At 38.1% G+C, this 15686-nt stretch overlaps 1 protein-coding gene across 2 annotated transcripts; it reads left to right on the top strand.

Annotated features, from left to right (window-relative positions):
• The first annotated feature begins 1162 nt into the window (after positions 1 to 1162).
• On the top strand, positions 1163 to 11774 carry VDAC2 (voltage-dependent anion channel 2). Of its 2 annotated transcripts, XM_009572185.1 has the most exons (9): positions 1163 to 1169; positions 3246 to 3332; positions 4377 to 4426; positions 6735 to 6887; positions 6976 to 7028; positions 7484 to 7711; positions 8754 to 8904; positions 9815 to 9872; positions 10702 to 11774. In XM_009572185.1, the coding sequence occupies exons 1-9, from the start codon at positions 1163 to 1165 to the stop codon at positions 10791 to 10793; spliced, it is 879 nt and encodes a 292-aa protein (XP_009570480.1). In that variant the 3' UTR covers positions 10794 to 11774. The 2 variants fall into 2 exon arrangements, with proteins under 2 accessions (XP_009570480.1, XP_009570481.1); XM_009572186.1 differs by lacking the exon at positions 1163 to 1169 and having other exon boundaries at positions 3078 to 3332.
• Positions 11775 to 15686: the final 3912 nt, after the last annotated feature.

Below are 15686 nucleotides of genomic sequence, written 5' to 3' on the forward strand. Positions count from 1 at the left end.
GAGATCTTAAAATTGTTAGAAATCTTTATAGGAGTCCTTGGCATTCCTTTAATTGTAGGGTATGAGAGAGTTTTGAAATATTACCTCGAAGGAAGACTGTGATGTAATAATTTTGATAACATTAGTATATTTTTCTGTCCTTGGGATGATTTTTTTTTCTTTTTACGGAAGAATAAAGCATGTTGGTGGCTGTTGAGTAATAGATTAATTAAACTTTTTTTTTTTAGGGTGGCATGAAACAAGGATCAGGGTGGAGCTCCCACTTGATTCAAGTAGATTCTGTGTTTTTGAAATGAAGAATAAGGTTCTCTGGTAGTTGCTTTCACAACAAACCTTTTGTTGTTACATAGTACTTACGTTTAAGTGAAAGATGCTTCAAAATAGGGTTGAAGAAAACTACTTCTGATTATAAGAATTTGCAAACCTAGCTAACTTACCAACATTGGAGGACACAGGAATGATTTTTTTGGTTTTTTTGGCCCTGTTTTCATTTAATGAGCATTCTGATGGTGGCACTGGCTTATCAGGTATTTAGTATACCCAGAATTAACTCTTGGTTTCCCCTTTTGTCCTTGTCCATCCCTGGTAGTATAGGATTAGAACAGCAGTGTGACAGTTGTACTCTGTTTTAATTCTTTATCACAAAACTTGGATCTGTAGGCTGGAATGTCTGACAAATACCAGTTGGTTTCCTTGCAGTGTGAAAGATGCTTAACTAGGCCAGATAAAATGGCAACATCCTTTTTACTGTAGTAATCCTTTGAATTTAGACACAGATACCACTTTGGTAACTTCTCAGGACATTACTGCTCAGCATAAATCTCTTGTCTGTAATGGTTGCCTAGCCAGACTGGAAACATTGAAAAGAAAAGCAAAATGTTGGTTTATTTATACTGTAAAAGCATGTCTGTGCTAAAGTCTAGTATAAAACTTCAAAACTAGAAATAATTATTATTCTGAAGATGCTAGTTAGAAGTGAGACCTATTCTTTAAAGGAAGAACACATAGCTAAACCTTCTCTAAATTATTTTTAAACTGCTAATGAATTGTACAGTTGCTGTACAGCAGAAATGTAGAGGGGAAAGAGCAGTGTTCCCATGCTTTCTTGTAATTTGCTCTACCACCTGCTTCTTTTTATTGAATAAATAATATGAACCATTTAATGTCTTGTCACCAGGATTAGTATTAGTTCTGCTATAGAATTTTTTTTTTTCTCAAGACTTATGTTATTTATTATGAACTTGGGCTAAGCCTTTTTAAGCTTCAGCTCTAAGTCATTTTCATGGGGGTTTTTTTTTTTTTAGGAGACAGTTTACTTTAACTCTGTGGAAAGACAGACTTGTTTTATGTTCTTGAGCAAGCAATGAATGTCTTGGTATAGTGACCTGGTTGTAGAGTTTAGAACTCCTTACTAAAGAAGAGGTTTGTTGGTTTTGGGTTTTTTTTGTTTGTTTGTTTTGGTTTTTTTTAGTTAAACTGTGCATGTAAATGTTTCTGCTCGGAGGAGGTTGAAGTTACCCGCTTATAGCTTAGGGAGGTAGAGTAAGGTACTCTGGAAAACTGCATTAGAAATTGTGGAAAGATAAGAAACAGTCTGGTGCCTTACCATTGCTTGGTAAAATAGTTTTTTTAAATAGTAGCAGTTCATACAGTTAGGCTGTATATGGCAGGTGTAATTAGGGTGGTGGTTTTTTTTTTTTTATGTGGATGCTCTTCTGAAACAACAGTCTGTTTAGTGGAATGGTGCCCTGAAGTAAATTTTTCTGAATCAGGTGTTCCAGGAAAGTTTTCCCTTTATGTAGATAAGGCCATGAAAAGAAACTTTTTTGAGGGGAAAAAAAAAGCTTTCCTTCATCCTGTATTATCGAATACACTTATGATCTTGCAGAGATCTGCAGAAGATAAGCAATTCTATAGCCAGGTGTTGAAAATTTAAATATTAGTTAAAGGTACTGTATAAAAATGAAAGTAATCTTTTCTGATTTCAGTTGAAAGTTAACATGTGAGAGTACTGCCCTTGTTATTTTTGAGGTTCTGAAGATATTTTTCCATTTACTTAAACAAAACAAAAAAACCCACAAGAGCAAGATAAACAGTCAATTACCTTAATCTGACTTTTTCTGCAAAACAAATGTGACCAGTCAGTTTGAAAAGATAAGATTTTTGTTTGCTTGTGTTCAGCCTTTTTATGGTGCTTATCTAGTTAGTTTCATTGTCATCTTCTCCCCCCATTCCCCCCCGGCCCCTTTTTTTTTCCTCCCTTTCACAGCATGGGGAGAGTTATTCTCTTTGAAATATGCTCTGTTTTCTGTATTTTAAAACTTTAAAATACAGTGCCCCTGTAACAGTGGCCTTTTGCTATTGAAATAATGGGAAAACAGTTGCTGGAGGAAGGTACAGATAAGAGTGTGTCTTCACAGGGAGAAGAACCATGCAGGCCTGTGTGAGACCTTAGGCTGGTGCTGGTATCTATCCATCGGGCCAGGCAGGCTGGGTCATAGCTAGTCTTGAATGACAGGTTTGTTAACAGTGAGATTGCCAGAGGCTCCCTGTCTGAGAAAGGGACTTTTAAAGAGAGCTTTTCTCACTGACCCAGCACTCCTGCTACTTATTTGTTTTAAACTAACAAGACAACCCCCCAAACTTAAATTCTTGTATGTGATGGGGGGGGGGGGCCTTCATCAGATTGATTGAAAGTTAACAGCATTAGACATTCCTTTTTAAATTGTATGTCTACCATTTAAAATACGGGGCAAATGATGTTGCAAAACAGATATGCACTCTTTAAATTTTGAAAATAAAACCTTGTCGGTCCTTTCAGGTAATTTTCATAAGCATCTGTCAAATTTGACTTTGTGGAACTTCAGGAAATAACTGTCTGCATTATAGTTTTTTAAATTTCCAGTTTCCTGGTTTTTGGTGGTAACTGCCAACTCTGGAAATGTGAGCTATTAGTTGATTTCTGGTAATTAAAGGTGTATGGAGAAATCTACTTGAAAAATTAAGAACTGGGTGGTCCTGTAATGCCTCTTCTCTACAAGCAGATTACCTAAGCCAAGAAAACATTCAGTGTTCACAGTGACCATCACTGAAAATCTGTAGGCGTTTCGCAGAATACTGTAATTGTTTGAGCCATCTGTCTATTAACTGCCTTCATATATGAATCTGCCTTAGGGAGGATCTTTAAAGAGTTGTGGTAGCATTTTTTGTGTGCGCGCAATGGTAAAAGGTTCACTATTAATTAGCCTGTTACCTTTCAGCTCCAATGGCGATTCCTCCATCATATGTAGACCTTGGCAAATCTGCCAGAGATATCTTCAATAAAGGATATGGTAAGGATACTACCTTTTATAAAACATGGTGTTTGTGGTGCAGCAATGAATTGCCTTTTTAGGCCTGTATGTAAAATTGAATGCTCAAATGCCTGTGTTTCGGGGCGGGGGGGAGGGGGGGGAAGGTGTGTTGTTATTATATCATTACTGTCAACTAACAGATCATTAGAGACTTTTTGTGGGCTGTTTTGATGTGAAGCCTGTTAAATCTTACTGCTTTAGCCACGTAAATGTCAGAGGTGTACAAGTATGCAAGAATGTAAGCATCAAGCGTAATTTAACTTAGGAGTACACTTTACCAATCTGTCTGTGCCACAACATTTGTTGATATAGAAAGGGATATATACCACTGTAACATTATAGCCTTTTTTGGAATAGAAAGAGGAATAGCTATTGGGATAACGTTTTAAAATGCTTTAATACCAGGCAGTTGCATAGTTAAATTCTGCTTTGTTACAGTGCTGTTTCTTTCTGATCTTTGGCAATACATGTGGGGGCTTTTTCACCAAGACTGTCACTCAGCTTTAAGGGTAACAATGTGAATTGACACTCCCATAAAACCTATTTATATTATAGTTCCAATGGCTGTGTATTTCCCAGTGACTTCACTTCTACAGTTTTTCACTTTGAGATATTTCCGCTTAGTGCTGAGAGATGAATTTTACGCATTGGGATAGCTGTTCAGATGGCATTGACTACAAAGCCAATGCCATCCCAGGAACAGAAAAGAATGTATTTTGTCTGTCACTAAATTTACTCTTGGAAGTCATTGTTTGGTAGTGAAATGTACGGTGTACAGCTGAGAGGCTACTCCTCACTTTCTATGCGGTGATGATAGAACAGAACTCCTGGCTTGTTTTAGAGTGGCCTCCTCTACCCGCTGCGGCATTTAAAATTTGAGTGTTACTGAAGTCAGTCTATGGTTGTTCTTATATATGTATATACGTGGCACACTGCTGAGACTGCTTGGAAAACCAGCTTCTTAGAAAATGTGCATGGTCTTAGTTAAAGCCTGCCAGTGTAACTTGACTTCTGTTTGTTAAGGTTTTGGGTTGGTGAAACTGGATGTGAAAACAAAATCTGCAAGCGGAGTGGTGAGTTTAAATACCTTTTATTTGTTACATTTTTTTTTCTGGGTATATTCTGATATTTAAGTAGAAAGGACACCTTCCAGATACTGTTAAGTAGTTTATAGGTTATATGAATGATAAACTTTTGGTGTAAAATAATTTCAGAAGCCCCTAAAGATCTAACTTTATTCTGAATGTAACAGGGGTATCGCAGTGTTTAGTAATCTTCGTAAAATAAAAAGGTTTATTAATTGTCCCTTGTTTTACGTCTGAAGGTGAACAAATAGCTGACGCATTTTTGAAGTATTTTAATGTATCAATCATAGTACACAGAATTTACTTCTAAAGTACCTTGTGATACTACTTGTGTTTGGTGGAAATTTCTGGCATCTTGATGTTTGTGTGAAGTAGTTGGCAGTGAATTAGCACGTAGAATCTTTGGCTCCTCTTTAGAGGTATTAAAGTGTTGAAGTAATGTTTCATGCAAGATGTCTTGGTCATGCAAGCAGTGCCTCCTGTAACTTTTGTCTATTTTTAGAGCAGACTTTGCAAGATACAAAGGTAGATTTTTTTTTTTCATAACTGGAAGCTTTGATAGTGTAACTGGCTATTAGAAACAAGGTGCGTGGTTTATGTACTGTGTTTTTTCTAGAAGTCTGTATCCCAACTGAGGCACAGTTTGCAAGAGCCCTATTATAGATATAGTTGTTCTTATTTTAGCTTGTTTCTGTCAAGGACTACCAGTAATACTGGTAAAACTCTCTGAAAAATCCAAGCCCTCATGTGAATCCCATATCAGCTACTTAGCCATCCTTCCCCGGAGGAGAACGTGCTGGCATGTATGTACTGCAGATGTTTTAAAGCAGAGATAAGAGATAATGTAATAATTTGCTGCTCCTGAAGCTATTACTACAATGGTTGCAGTCACATATACCCTGTGCAGTAGGAATAGCACAAAGCAAGAAGTTAAAGCTGAAGGTATTGGGACCTGAAGTTGTATAGTCCCTGTTGCTTGCCAAGAAATAGACCTTACTAGAATTATGCAACTGTGTGCATGGTTTAGTGGTTTACTAACATACTACAAGTAAATGTCTTTGCCGTGGTTAAATTTGATCAGCCACCATTAAAGAACAGTGTCATGCGTGCTTGCGATGTGCAGTAGGTCTTGGGCTGTGAGAATACAAATGTTTAAGGACTTGTGATTTCAAATCCGTGTTTCCTTCTGGGAGAGGTGAGTGTGAGGAGTTGATTTGAAAATAATACTGTGCATGGAGGAAGTCGGAGATCAAAATTTTGATTTACATGTTTTAAAAAGTTGACATAATAAACTTTTTAAACCATAAGGGCAATAATATTTCAGTGGAAAGAGCTCCTCAACATATATTTGCAAACCAGACTTCTACTTCTACTAGGTATTGCCTTTAGTTTCTGAATAGTGGTACACAGAAATTATTCATTCTGTTCTCTGTGAGAATCCAAATAGTGAGAGACATCAGGGACTACTTAGTTTAATAAGGAGATGTGAGTGATATTGCTAACTTTTAAATACTTTCAAGAGTTCCAAGTAAGACTGTAGCAGAAGCATAAAATCAGACTGTTGCCTTAGCTCACTATTCAAACATGAACGTTCTTCCTGTGTGTCATTAAACCAAAGTGTCAGGGGAATAGGAATTTTATAGATGTCAGTAAAAACACATGTGCCTATGGCTTGCGTGAAAGGCTGGTGCATTGGTTAGACTGAGAACTCTCTTAAAAGGCAACAAAACACCCAAACTCAACAAAAAAACCAAACCACCACCTACCCCCAGTTTGAAAAATGATGGCATTCTGTGACATTTTACAGTTGTACATAATTTATCTTTGGCGGTGGTTGACTGGAATAACGAAAATACATACGTGATCCTTAAAGAATTTTACTGGAGTTGCATGATGTGCCTTATAGCGTTATTGGCTCTTGGTTTGATTTTTAATTTGCTCGTTAGGAGTATCAGACTTAACATTGTATTTCAAGAACTTGCTTCTGCTTTTAAGGAGAATACTTATGGTAACTACTGTCTTGGTTCTGAGTTATGTTGCAAACCTGTACGTTTTGTAATAGTGGCAGAAACACTGCAGTTGAGATGGGGAGTGGGGGCCTCCATGTGGGCATGAATCATCTAGTTCTTGTCCATGTAGTTCCCCTTCTCCCCCCACAAGTCGTCTAATGTTAAATTTGTTGCATAGAATAACAAGATCTTAGTGTTTGCTGAAGAAAAGTCTTTTCTTTTGGCACTGTGTAATGCTTTCAGGATCGCATGTATCTTCTGTATAACATGGACACTGTCCTTTTTAGGAATTCACAACATCTGGTTCATCGAACACAGACACTGGGAAAGTGAATGGGAGCTTGGAGACCAAATACAAGTGGGCTGAGTATGGGCTGACTTTCACAGAAAAATGGAACACAGATAACACTCTGGGAACAGAAATTGCAATTGAAGATCAGGTAATAGATTAAGAGAGTATTTATTTGTTTTACCTAACTAGCAGAACTGAATTTACAGCTTTATCTTATCTTGTCCCCCTTCAATTAGATTGCCAAAGGCTTGAAGTTGACATTTGATACAACTTTCTCACCAAATACAGGGTAAGAATTGTTAACCTTTTTACCTTATTTAGGGCAGTAACAACACTCATGGTCAGTAAATGTTCATCTGGTCTATTGTGTTGACAGAGATGTTCCTATGGTTTGCTGTTAATCCAAAATAGCAAATCCCAATGCTAAAGGCTTCTGTTCTTTAGCATCACATCTTATTGTACGGGGTTAGTATTGGACATTTCACAACAGCCCACTTTGCTTATTTTCTGGGATAGAAATACTTGGAAGATTGCAGGAGGCATGCAAATGCCTCTATATTCATCACAAAATGCCTGTTTGTGGTAGCCGTGTGCTTTCTTGATGGGCTAGCTGTGCTTTGGCCCAGTCTAGAGTGTGCGTGCACATGGCATTTAGATACATTGTGTAGAGTCATATGGCTTGAATTTGGCAGTTCATTGGGGAAGATCAAGCCTTCTCTTACGATAACTCTTTCTCTGTTTCAGGAAGAAAAGTGGTAAAATTAAGTCAGCTTATAAACGTGAATGCCTAAACCTAGGTTGTGATGTTGACTTTGATTTTGCTGGACCTGCAATCCATGGTTCAGCTGTCTTTGGTTACGAAGGCTGGCTTGCTGGTTATCAGATGACTTTTGATAGTGCCAAATCAAAATTGACAAGAAATAACTTCTCTGTGGGTTACAAGACTGGAGACTTCCAACTGCACACTAATGTGTAAGTACTGAAAATTGTGTCCAGATTTACAGAAGCAGGCTTTCTCTACCTTTCCTTCTAGTCAAAATACAAATGCTTGAAATACCAAGAGGTGCTTGCAAGGCCGTTAAGTGGAGAGCATTTCTCAATAGGAAACTCAATAAATGATAAATGTTACTTTGTATCTCTCTTTTTCAAAATGGTAAATACCCGTGGCTTGTTAGTACTTACAGCATAATATATGCTACAGCTACCAAATACTGAAGTACATACAAATTGGAAGTGCAATAGTTCAGTTACGCAGAGCTGATCATAATGCTTTTTCCAGCTTTCCCATTACGTTGAATTGTATCTGACTATAATTTAGGGGCAGTAGATTTCTTAAAGGTAGTAATTAGCATTGCAGTGTTTAAGTAGGCCAGTAGTAGTTTCTGGAGCAAGACTAGAGCTTTGCTTTTGGACTTTTTGAGTAGACTCATCTTCTTGCCTGTCTGGGATGAAGAGTGCATGAAACACTTGGAGTGTAACTAGACAAGTGTAAGACATCTTGTTTATGAAAGAGTTGCTGTCTTTAGATCTTAAGTGTTCTTCAGAGCAAGCTGATCAAAGCTTACTGAAGGCTGGTGTTCTCAATCTAAGTTAATAAAAATTGGTATTGTTCTAAAGTGCTTAGTTAGGAAATAACTTATTTGATTTTTGAGGTAGAAGTTTGTCATTTTGGAGGGGGAGGATGGGGATTGTGTCTGTCTGGGTTTATAGAAGTTGAGGGGTATGGGAGGAAGCTACCAAACACTTTGTATTCTGGGCTGTAAGAATTCCATTTCAGTTTACTAATGTCAAACATTGTGGCAGATTTTTAAAAAGGTCATCTAATTCTTTAGGAATATGATATGTATTCAATAATCACAGAATTCAGAATGCCCGTTTCCTAACTATTAACATTTTGTAAGGATGTGATCTGGAATTACATTCAAGTACTTAGTTCAACATTAGTGAATAGTTAAAAAAAAAAAGTTCAGATTATGTAAATATAGGAAACTAACTTTTTTCTTCATTTGTGCAGCAATGATGGTTCAGAATTTGGTGGGTCAATTTACCAGAAAGTGAGTGACAATCTTGAAACTGCTGTAAACCTGGCTTGGACAGCAGGTAGCAACAGCACTCGCTTTGGCATTGCGGCTAAATACAAGTTGGATTCCACTGCTTCTATCTCTGTAAGTATGGCTCTAACCGAAAGGGTTATGCTAAGTACAGTGTATTTTCAATTTCTGCGAATCTGTGTGTTATTAGTATAAAAGAAGGTAATAGGTCAGAAAGTCTTGTTGGAATTACTCTTACAATCCAGGCAGTCATAATTAAACCAGCAACATTTAAATTCTGTAATGTTGCATATGGCAAAGTCTCTTTTAGAATCTGACTGCCAAATGTTGTGCTACTCTAGAGGATTTAATGTATTTATTAAAAAAAAAAGGAAAAAAAAAAAACAACCTTCATGTCTAGTTCCGTAAGTGTATAGAATTTTTTTAAAAAACAGTTTTTGGGGAACTCTGTCACATTCTCATGGTAAGAACTCTGGTGACACTGGTTAAAAAGGCAATATGCAGAGAAGTTTTCTGTATGTTATAAAGTTAGAATTGAACCTGGATTGTTGGAAGTGATGCAAAGTGAGATAAATAATTTTGCACATACTGTTTATAATGATATTATGAAATGTCTGCTGCTTGACTGATTGGACCTGCAAGATACTAATTCTTTTGTAATAATATGAACATGGAGGATTCTTCTGAAGTGGCTTGTTTTGGGAGACTGGTGTGGTAAATGGCTATGGCCTTCTGAAAAGGGGGGAAGTGGGGAAGTTCACCTGCCAAACTACGTTCCAGTAACAGTTCTCCCCGCCCTTACACTCTGTCTGCTCTTAAATATGTTACTACTACAGCTGTAAATTGGGGGGCAAGGGCATAGCTGGGAAGAGAGAATCCAGTAAGCACAGACATATTGAAAGAACAAGTAAAATTTGTTAAGTTGATAATGGCAGTGTTCCCATAGTTATTCTAGCTTCTGAATGATAACAAAGAACTAATCAGTTACAACATTTCAATTGCTTTTGTCTTGGTTTTTTTTCAGGCAAAAGTGAACAATTCTAGTCTAGTTGGAGTGGGTTACACCCAGACCCTGAGGCCAGGTAAGGGTTATCACATGAATTACGTCACATACATCTTTTACGCATTACAAAGAAAATCTTTGAGATCTATGCATTTATATGCAACTATTTCCCTTCAGAAGAACTTCGTCTTGAAGGCAAAGTAGATGTTTTACAGTAGCTCATGTTGCACATCAAACTTTTATCTAAACAAGACAAATTCCATTGTATCTAATGGTATTTCTGCATCATATTCCTCATTGATTTGTGTAGCAGTGGACTGTATTGTGTTTGATAGCTTAGCTTTAGGCTGTGCAAAGCAGTCTTTTTTTTAGCATTGCTTTCTCCAGTCGTATGGTATTGAATGGTAGCAGGTCTTGAAATAATTGTCAAAAGAACACACTTCCTGCTCTTCATATTTAGTAAAAAAACCTTCAGAACTTAACTTGTTCTGCTTAAATATGAAAACACCTGCTAATGTGATATTACTATTGATTAGTTCCTTATTTGAAAACCAGTAAAAATGGTAGTTTCATTTCATCCCTTCCTTGGTACAAGTGTCTGTCTGTCTATGCATAATTTTCCTCCTTTGCACACCTTAATGTAGAGGAGGAGAGCTCTTGTGTACTTACCAGTTAGAGACTTTGTATATCCACTTTATAACACGGTATTTACAAAAAGCATCTAGCTTGATTCACATGACTAGCTTTCAGTAGGTTTCATGGGTAAATGGATTCTTTTGTAGAAATCTTTAGAGGAAAGTAATGAAACAAAAAAAGAGCTACAACTGGGACTTGTAATGACAGAGGTTGAGTTGCATGAAAGATACTCTGATTGTATGTTGTAAACATGCTGTTTAAAAATCTTACAGGTGTGAAGCTTACACTGTCTGCCCTGATAGATGGAAAGAGCATCAATGCTGGTGGCCATAAACTTGGTCTTGGCCTGGAATTGGAGGCTTAAAAAGGCGAAGAAACTGCTGCAGAGAAGGGATATCAGAAGAATTTGGCCTTAAAATGTATTTCCAATGTGACCAGCAGGCTTTTTTTCCCAAGAAGGATGACCTAGAACAAGAGCCGTATTTGAAGTATTTAGACAGTTACTTGTTAGCTGTTTTCTAGTTAAATTGGTTACCCATCTAGTTAAAATTCTGCATTAGTGCAGTCACTTAAACATTATTTAAATGTATTTAACTGTTTAATGCGCTACCCACAAATAATGAAATAGACATTTATGAAAACTGTACAACTGTGTGCATGTTTGTTTTTATGTTCCTTTTAACATTCGATATTGCCATTGAATGAAAAATGAAAATGGATCAGTGGATGTTTTGAAATGAGGTCAACAATTTTGTTTAAATCACCTGAAGTAGAAATACATTTGGTATCCCAAGACAAATTATGAATAAAACAAGTACACACACATACTTGTGCCTCAGATATTTTAAGAGTTAAGATATGAGGGTAGTGCTCAGTTAAGTTTTAACTTAAAATTATCCAAGAAGTAGTGCTCTATACCTTTGTGCAATTAAGGAACCCCCACCCATTACAACACTGAATATAGATGGTTTTCACTGAACAGTTGGATTTCTCAAGCAAATTGAATGTGCTTTTCTGTCAGGTAAGATTTGTCATGACACAATGGTTTAAATTCCCCCTGTGTCTCACAGGCGAGATTTACTAGATTACTAGTTAGCCTCTTGAGGCAAAGAGCGCAGAATGATGTACTTGGCACACCGAGGCATTTAAGAACTGCTCCTTGATGCTTTTGTCCAAGGGGTGAAAAACCTCACCACAAACACACCTTTTGCTTATATTTGTATGAAGTGAGATGTGTATCTGCAACTGAATGTAACAGTGTAATGGTATAACAGCCTGCTTATCCCAACTGCTGTGAGAGGTTTCTGCTTAAAATGACTGAAATAAAGGCTTAATTTTAAATGGAGACGGAGAAAAATGCATCCGATTTTGCTTTCCCTTTGACTAATAAATCTTGGCAGATACCCATTTTCAGTTCAGAAACATGCAGAATAAAAACTCTCAGGTTTTTCCAGGATAGAATTAAGAGCAAATAGAAGTATGAGGGATATTTGGTCTGGGGTCAAACATAACTAGCTGTGAATGCTTTTAATGTGGAATATATTAAATACATGTATTTACAGTGCTTACATTTAAGAATGTGGATTTATTGAGTTTAGGGGAGTGCCTGGAGCCTACTTCTTACAGTCTCTCATAGCTGAAAAGGGTATCTTGATATTTAGTCTTGCAGTCTGTAGTTCACAGCAGCTTCCTTTATAGGGCAGGTGGCTAGCCTATGATCAGGAAGCTTTATCTCTGGTTTGCAAGCTGTGTTCAGTTCATGCTGGATTAGAGTTAACCCCCATAAAAGCCCTAGTGATTTGCTTGAGGTCTTGTTCCATCCTGCATTGTTGCCCTCATACTCAAATTCTCAAGTTAAGTACTCTGTTGTAAACTGCCTGTGTTTAGGCTTTAGCTGTGGAATAGCTGAGCCACCTTCTTTGCAGAAGACAGGGCAGAGCTTAAGCTTCCAGCTCAGGCTTTTGAGCAGGCTTGCTAGTGTATTTGACTGGTTTTGTTACATGACAAAGGGAAGGTTTGGCAGCATTTGTGCTTTGGAGTACCTTTACTGCTGTTGTCACTAGATGCCCTTTTCTGAGGAGCACTTCCACTACTTGGTGATGGAAGCAGCATGTAAGGTGCAATTTGTTGCTCTCTTATTGCGTGTTAACGTTTGTAAACTGTTTAGTTTGAAGTGGTTTTATGTGCTAGACCACTTAAAGCTAGAGACCGTGCAGCCAGACATTTGAATTTTAGTACAGGTTCTCTCTTTGTTAGTATAACCATCTCTGGTGCCTCACAAAGTGTGTCCAGGCTTCTTCTGGACAAAAAAAAAAAAGAAGCTGTGTGCCTGTATGCATCGTCCAGCTGTAGCACCTGGGCAAATAAAGGACTCTGTCTTTTGCTTATGAACGATGCCTTGTTTGCCTCCTTAAACCAGCATGGCTACAACACTGACGTTTCTCAGTTTTTTGGAGGCTTTTGAAAGGGCTGTAGTGGTCTGACACTTGTGGGTTGGTTGGTTGTGTTTTGGTTGGTGGTTTGTGTTTTTTTTTGTGGTGGTGTGGTTTTTTGTGGGTTAGGTGGTTTTTTTTGTTTGTTTGTTTTGGGTTTTGTTTTTGTTTTTTGTGGGTTTTTTTGTTTTGTTGGGGGGTTTTTTGTTTTGTTTTTTTGTTTGGTTTGGTTTTTTCCCAAGAAAAAACTACCCTAACCCTTTTCTTCACTATCTGCTCACCTCTAGCTGTTTTTCCTGAGGTTATAAAATGGGCAAGTGAAATAAAAGCAGATATTGTAGAGTTTCTCTTCAACTCTTTGTACGAATTAGTAATGGAAAGCTCAAACCTATTCATTTTACTCTGTTTTCATGTGCATCACTTTACTAGTCCTCAGTCTTTAAACCTTAAGTAGTTTCATTTGTTGTAATCTGATAGGCAACTGGAGAAATAGAAGGGCTCTGCAGTAGTTAAGACAACTGTGAAAATGTGAGTTTTCCTAAAATATTCATAAATCACTACTTTAAGCATGAAAAGGAAGTTCAGCGTCTATCTCTTGACATCTCTCAAGTAAGGCTTATAAAAATGGCTTTCAAACTTTCTTTTCAAGTACGTTACAGAAGCTGGTGGTGTAATTCGACTTCGGTGGTAAGGAATGTTGGTAGTTTAAATAGTTCCATTTTGTTAGAACGTGTAAAAAGCCTAATGATAACTTTCAGTGCTAGCCAGCCTTTCCTCAGGTGTCATTCTGAATAAAGTAAGAACACTTGATAGCCAATGCCCTGAGCGTGGATGTGCATCTTGTTTGTGTGAACTGTAGCATTGCATTCCAGGAATAGGGGTTGTCTGTGCATATTGCAGGGAGACTTAATCATGTTTTCATAAATAAAAATCCTTTCACATGAGATTATGACACCCTGGATTTTGCAAGTTACTGTCTGAGGGACTTGAACATTTATGTTCTTGCTGTGCTGTAGAAATTCTCCAGGTTGTTTCAATTAACCTTGCACTCTTCACGTGGTTCAGCTTGGTGTGGTATATTCTTAAATCTGCCTCTTGCACACTGCAGTAGTTCAAACCCAGGAAATTTGGTTGGAACTATTTTGGAATGGGCATGGAAACCTTTCACCCCCAATCATTGGGGCACAGGTTTTTACCTTTCCCTTGGCTATTGCTGGCATAAAGCCAGGTGGTAATAGAGTGTGCTTACTGCCCTCTAAATGTCCTGTTCTGGTGTTTGGCTTATTACTGCAATAGTCCATCTACCGCGCACAAAGATGCATTTAAATCTACAGTGACTGCACTTCTATACGAAGTAGAACCGAGCAAACAGAAGACAGCTCATGCTCAGATGATTCAGCCCTGCGTATGTCAAAGGTCCTTGTTCCCTTATCATACCAGTCAGCAAAGACAGAAGCAATTCTATGCAAGGTAAGCCACTAATGATGACAAATACTGGGTCACACCTGTGGCAGCAGTGTCTTAATGGCAGGTACAGATGCTTCCTGTGAACTGGCAGAAAGGAAAACCCAAGGAAAAAGCTGGTTGGGTTGTTATATGGCGTGAAAGGGCTGCATGTGTTGGAAGCAGTTTTATTGTGTTTGTTGGCCTCCCTTTGGAGTGGAATATTTCTGTTCCTGATCTGGAATAGGAATAAAAACATGGATTATATCAATTATTGTAGTGTGCATTCATTGTATTTTAGTGATGTTTCCCTTCTCATGATTGTTCCTGGGCCTGCCTTCTAGTTGCCTGTTCTGTCCATCTTTCCACATGCTGCTGGGTCAAACGGAAAGCAATAAACAACTGAATTTTTGCGAGCCTAACATACAGCATCTTTTACTTTAGCTGTGAGTTTGATACTGATGCTCGTGTAAAAAGAGGCAAACTTTTTCTTGCACAGCAATTTCTGAAAAATAATCTGCAATTAAAACTTACAAAAATGCTATTAGACAAAATGTAGGCTGTTACACACTGTGAGATTTGGTTCATATCTACACTTGTATTTACTGGTGTTGGGAAAAGCGCTGACAGACCTTTAAAGATGACAAGCAGTCAGATTTTGTTTCAGCTCCAAACGTGTTTTTAAATGAGAATTTTCTGCTAAAACCAACACCACGGCAATACTTGCAATACAATTGCCACTGGTTAACAGTAGCGCACACATCGGAAATCTTTCAAGGATTTGTGAGTGTTTTGATGGGATGTTCTTTGTCCTGGATCCGCAGGGAAAGATCCTAATGCTAAAGTAATGACTCTGTTTAATGATTTTGCACTGTTAGCAACTCAGTACCTTTTTTTGTTTACTTTGCCTGTGCTCCTGTGAGCACTAAAATACTAAATGGCTATTACAAAACTCTCACTGATCTTACCTGGTGTGCTTCCCGGAGTAGGTTTGGGTGTGCTAGTGTGAGTCAGTGACTCGTGCTCGGCCTGGAGCCGGGCCTAGCAGGGGTGGGAGAGCTGAGGAAGTGGCTCACAAGGAACCAGTGAGCTTTGTCCTTGGATATCTTATTGGTACGTGGTGGCATTATTAAAAACACACCTTAACTGAATCTTTATTAGGCACACACAACTTCTTCATTTAAGAAACCGTAAGTTTTGCTGTGCTGGGTTTAGGGCTTGGCTGTTGTGTGTGGGGGGGTATTTTTTTCTGCATAGGTGCGACCGAGACGTTTCTCCCTGCAGCTGCTGAAAGAGCATTATTGCCACTCACTGTTCCCGGTGAGCCCATCCGGGAACTGCCGCGGTAGCAGCTGGAAGGGGTGTGACCGTCCCCGCGGACA

The sequence above is a fragment of the Fulmarus glacialis genome, unplaced genomic scaffold, assembly GCF_000690835.1.
Source record: "Fulmarus glacialis isolate BGI_N327 unplaced genomic scaffold, ASM69083v1 scaffold28922, whole genome shotgun sequence".
In the NCBI taxonomy this organism is placed as follows: Eukaryota; Metazoa; Chordata; class Aves; order Procellariiformes; family Procellariidae; genus Fulmarus; species Fulmarus glacialis.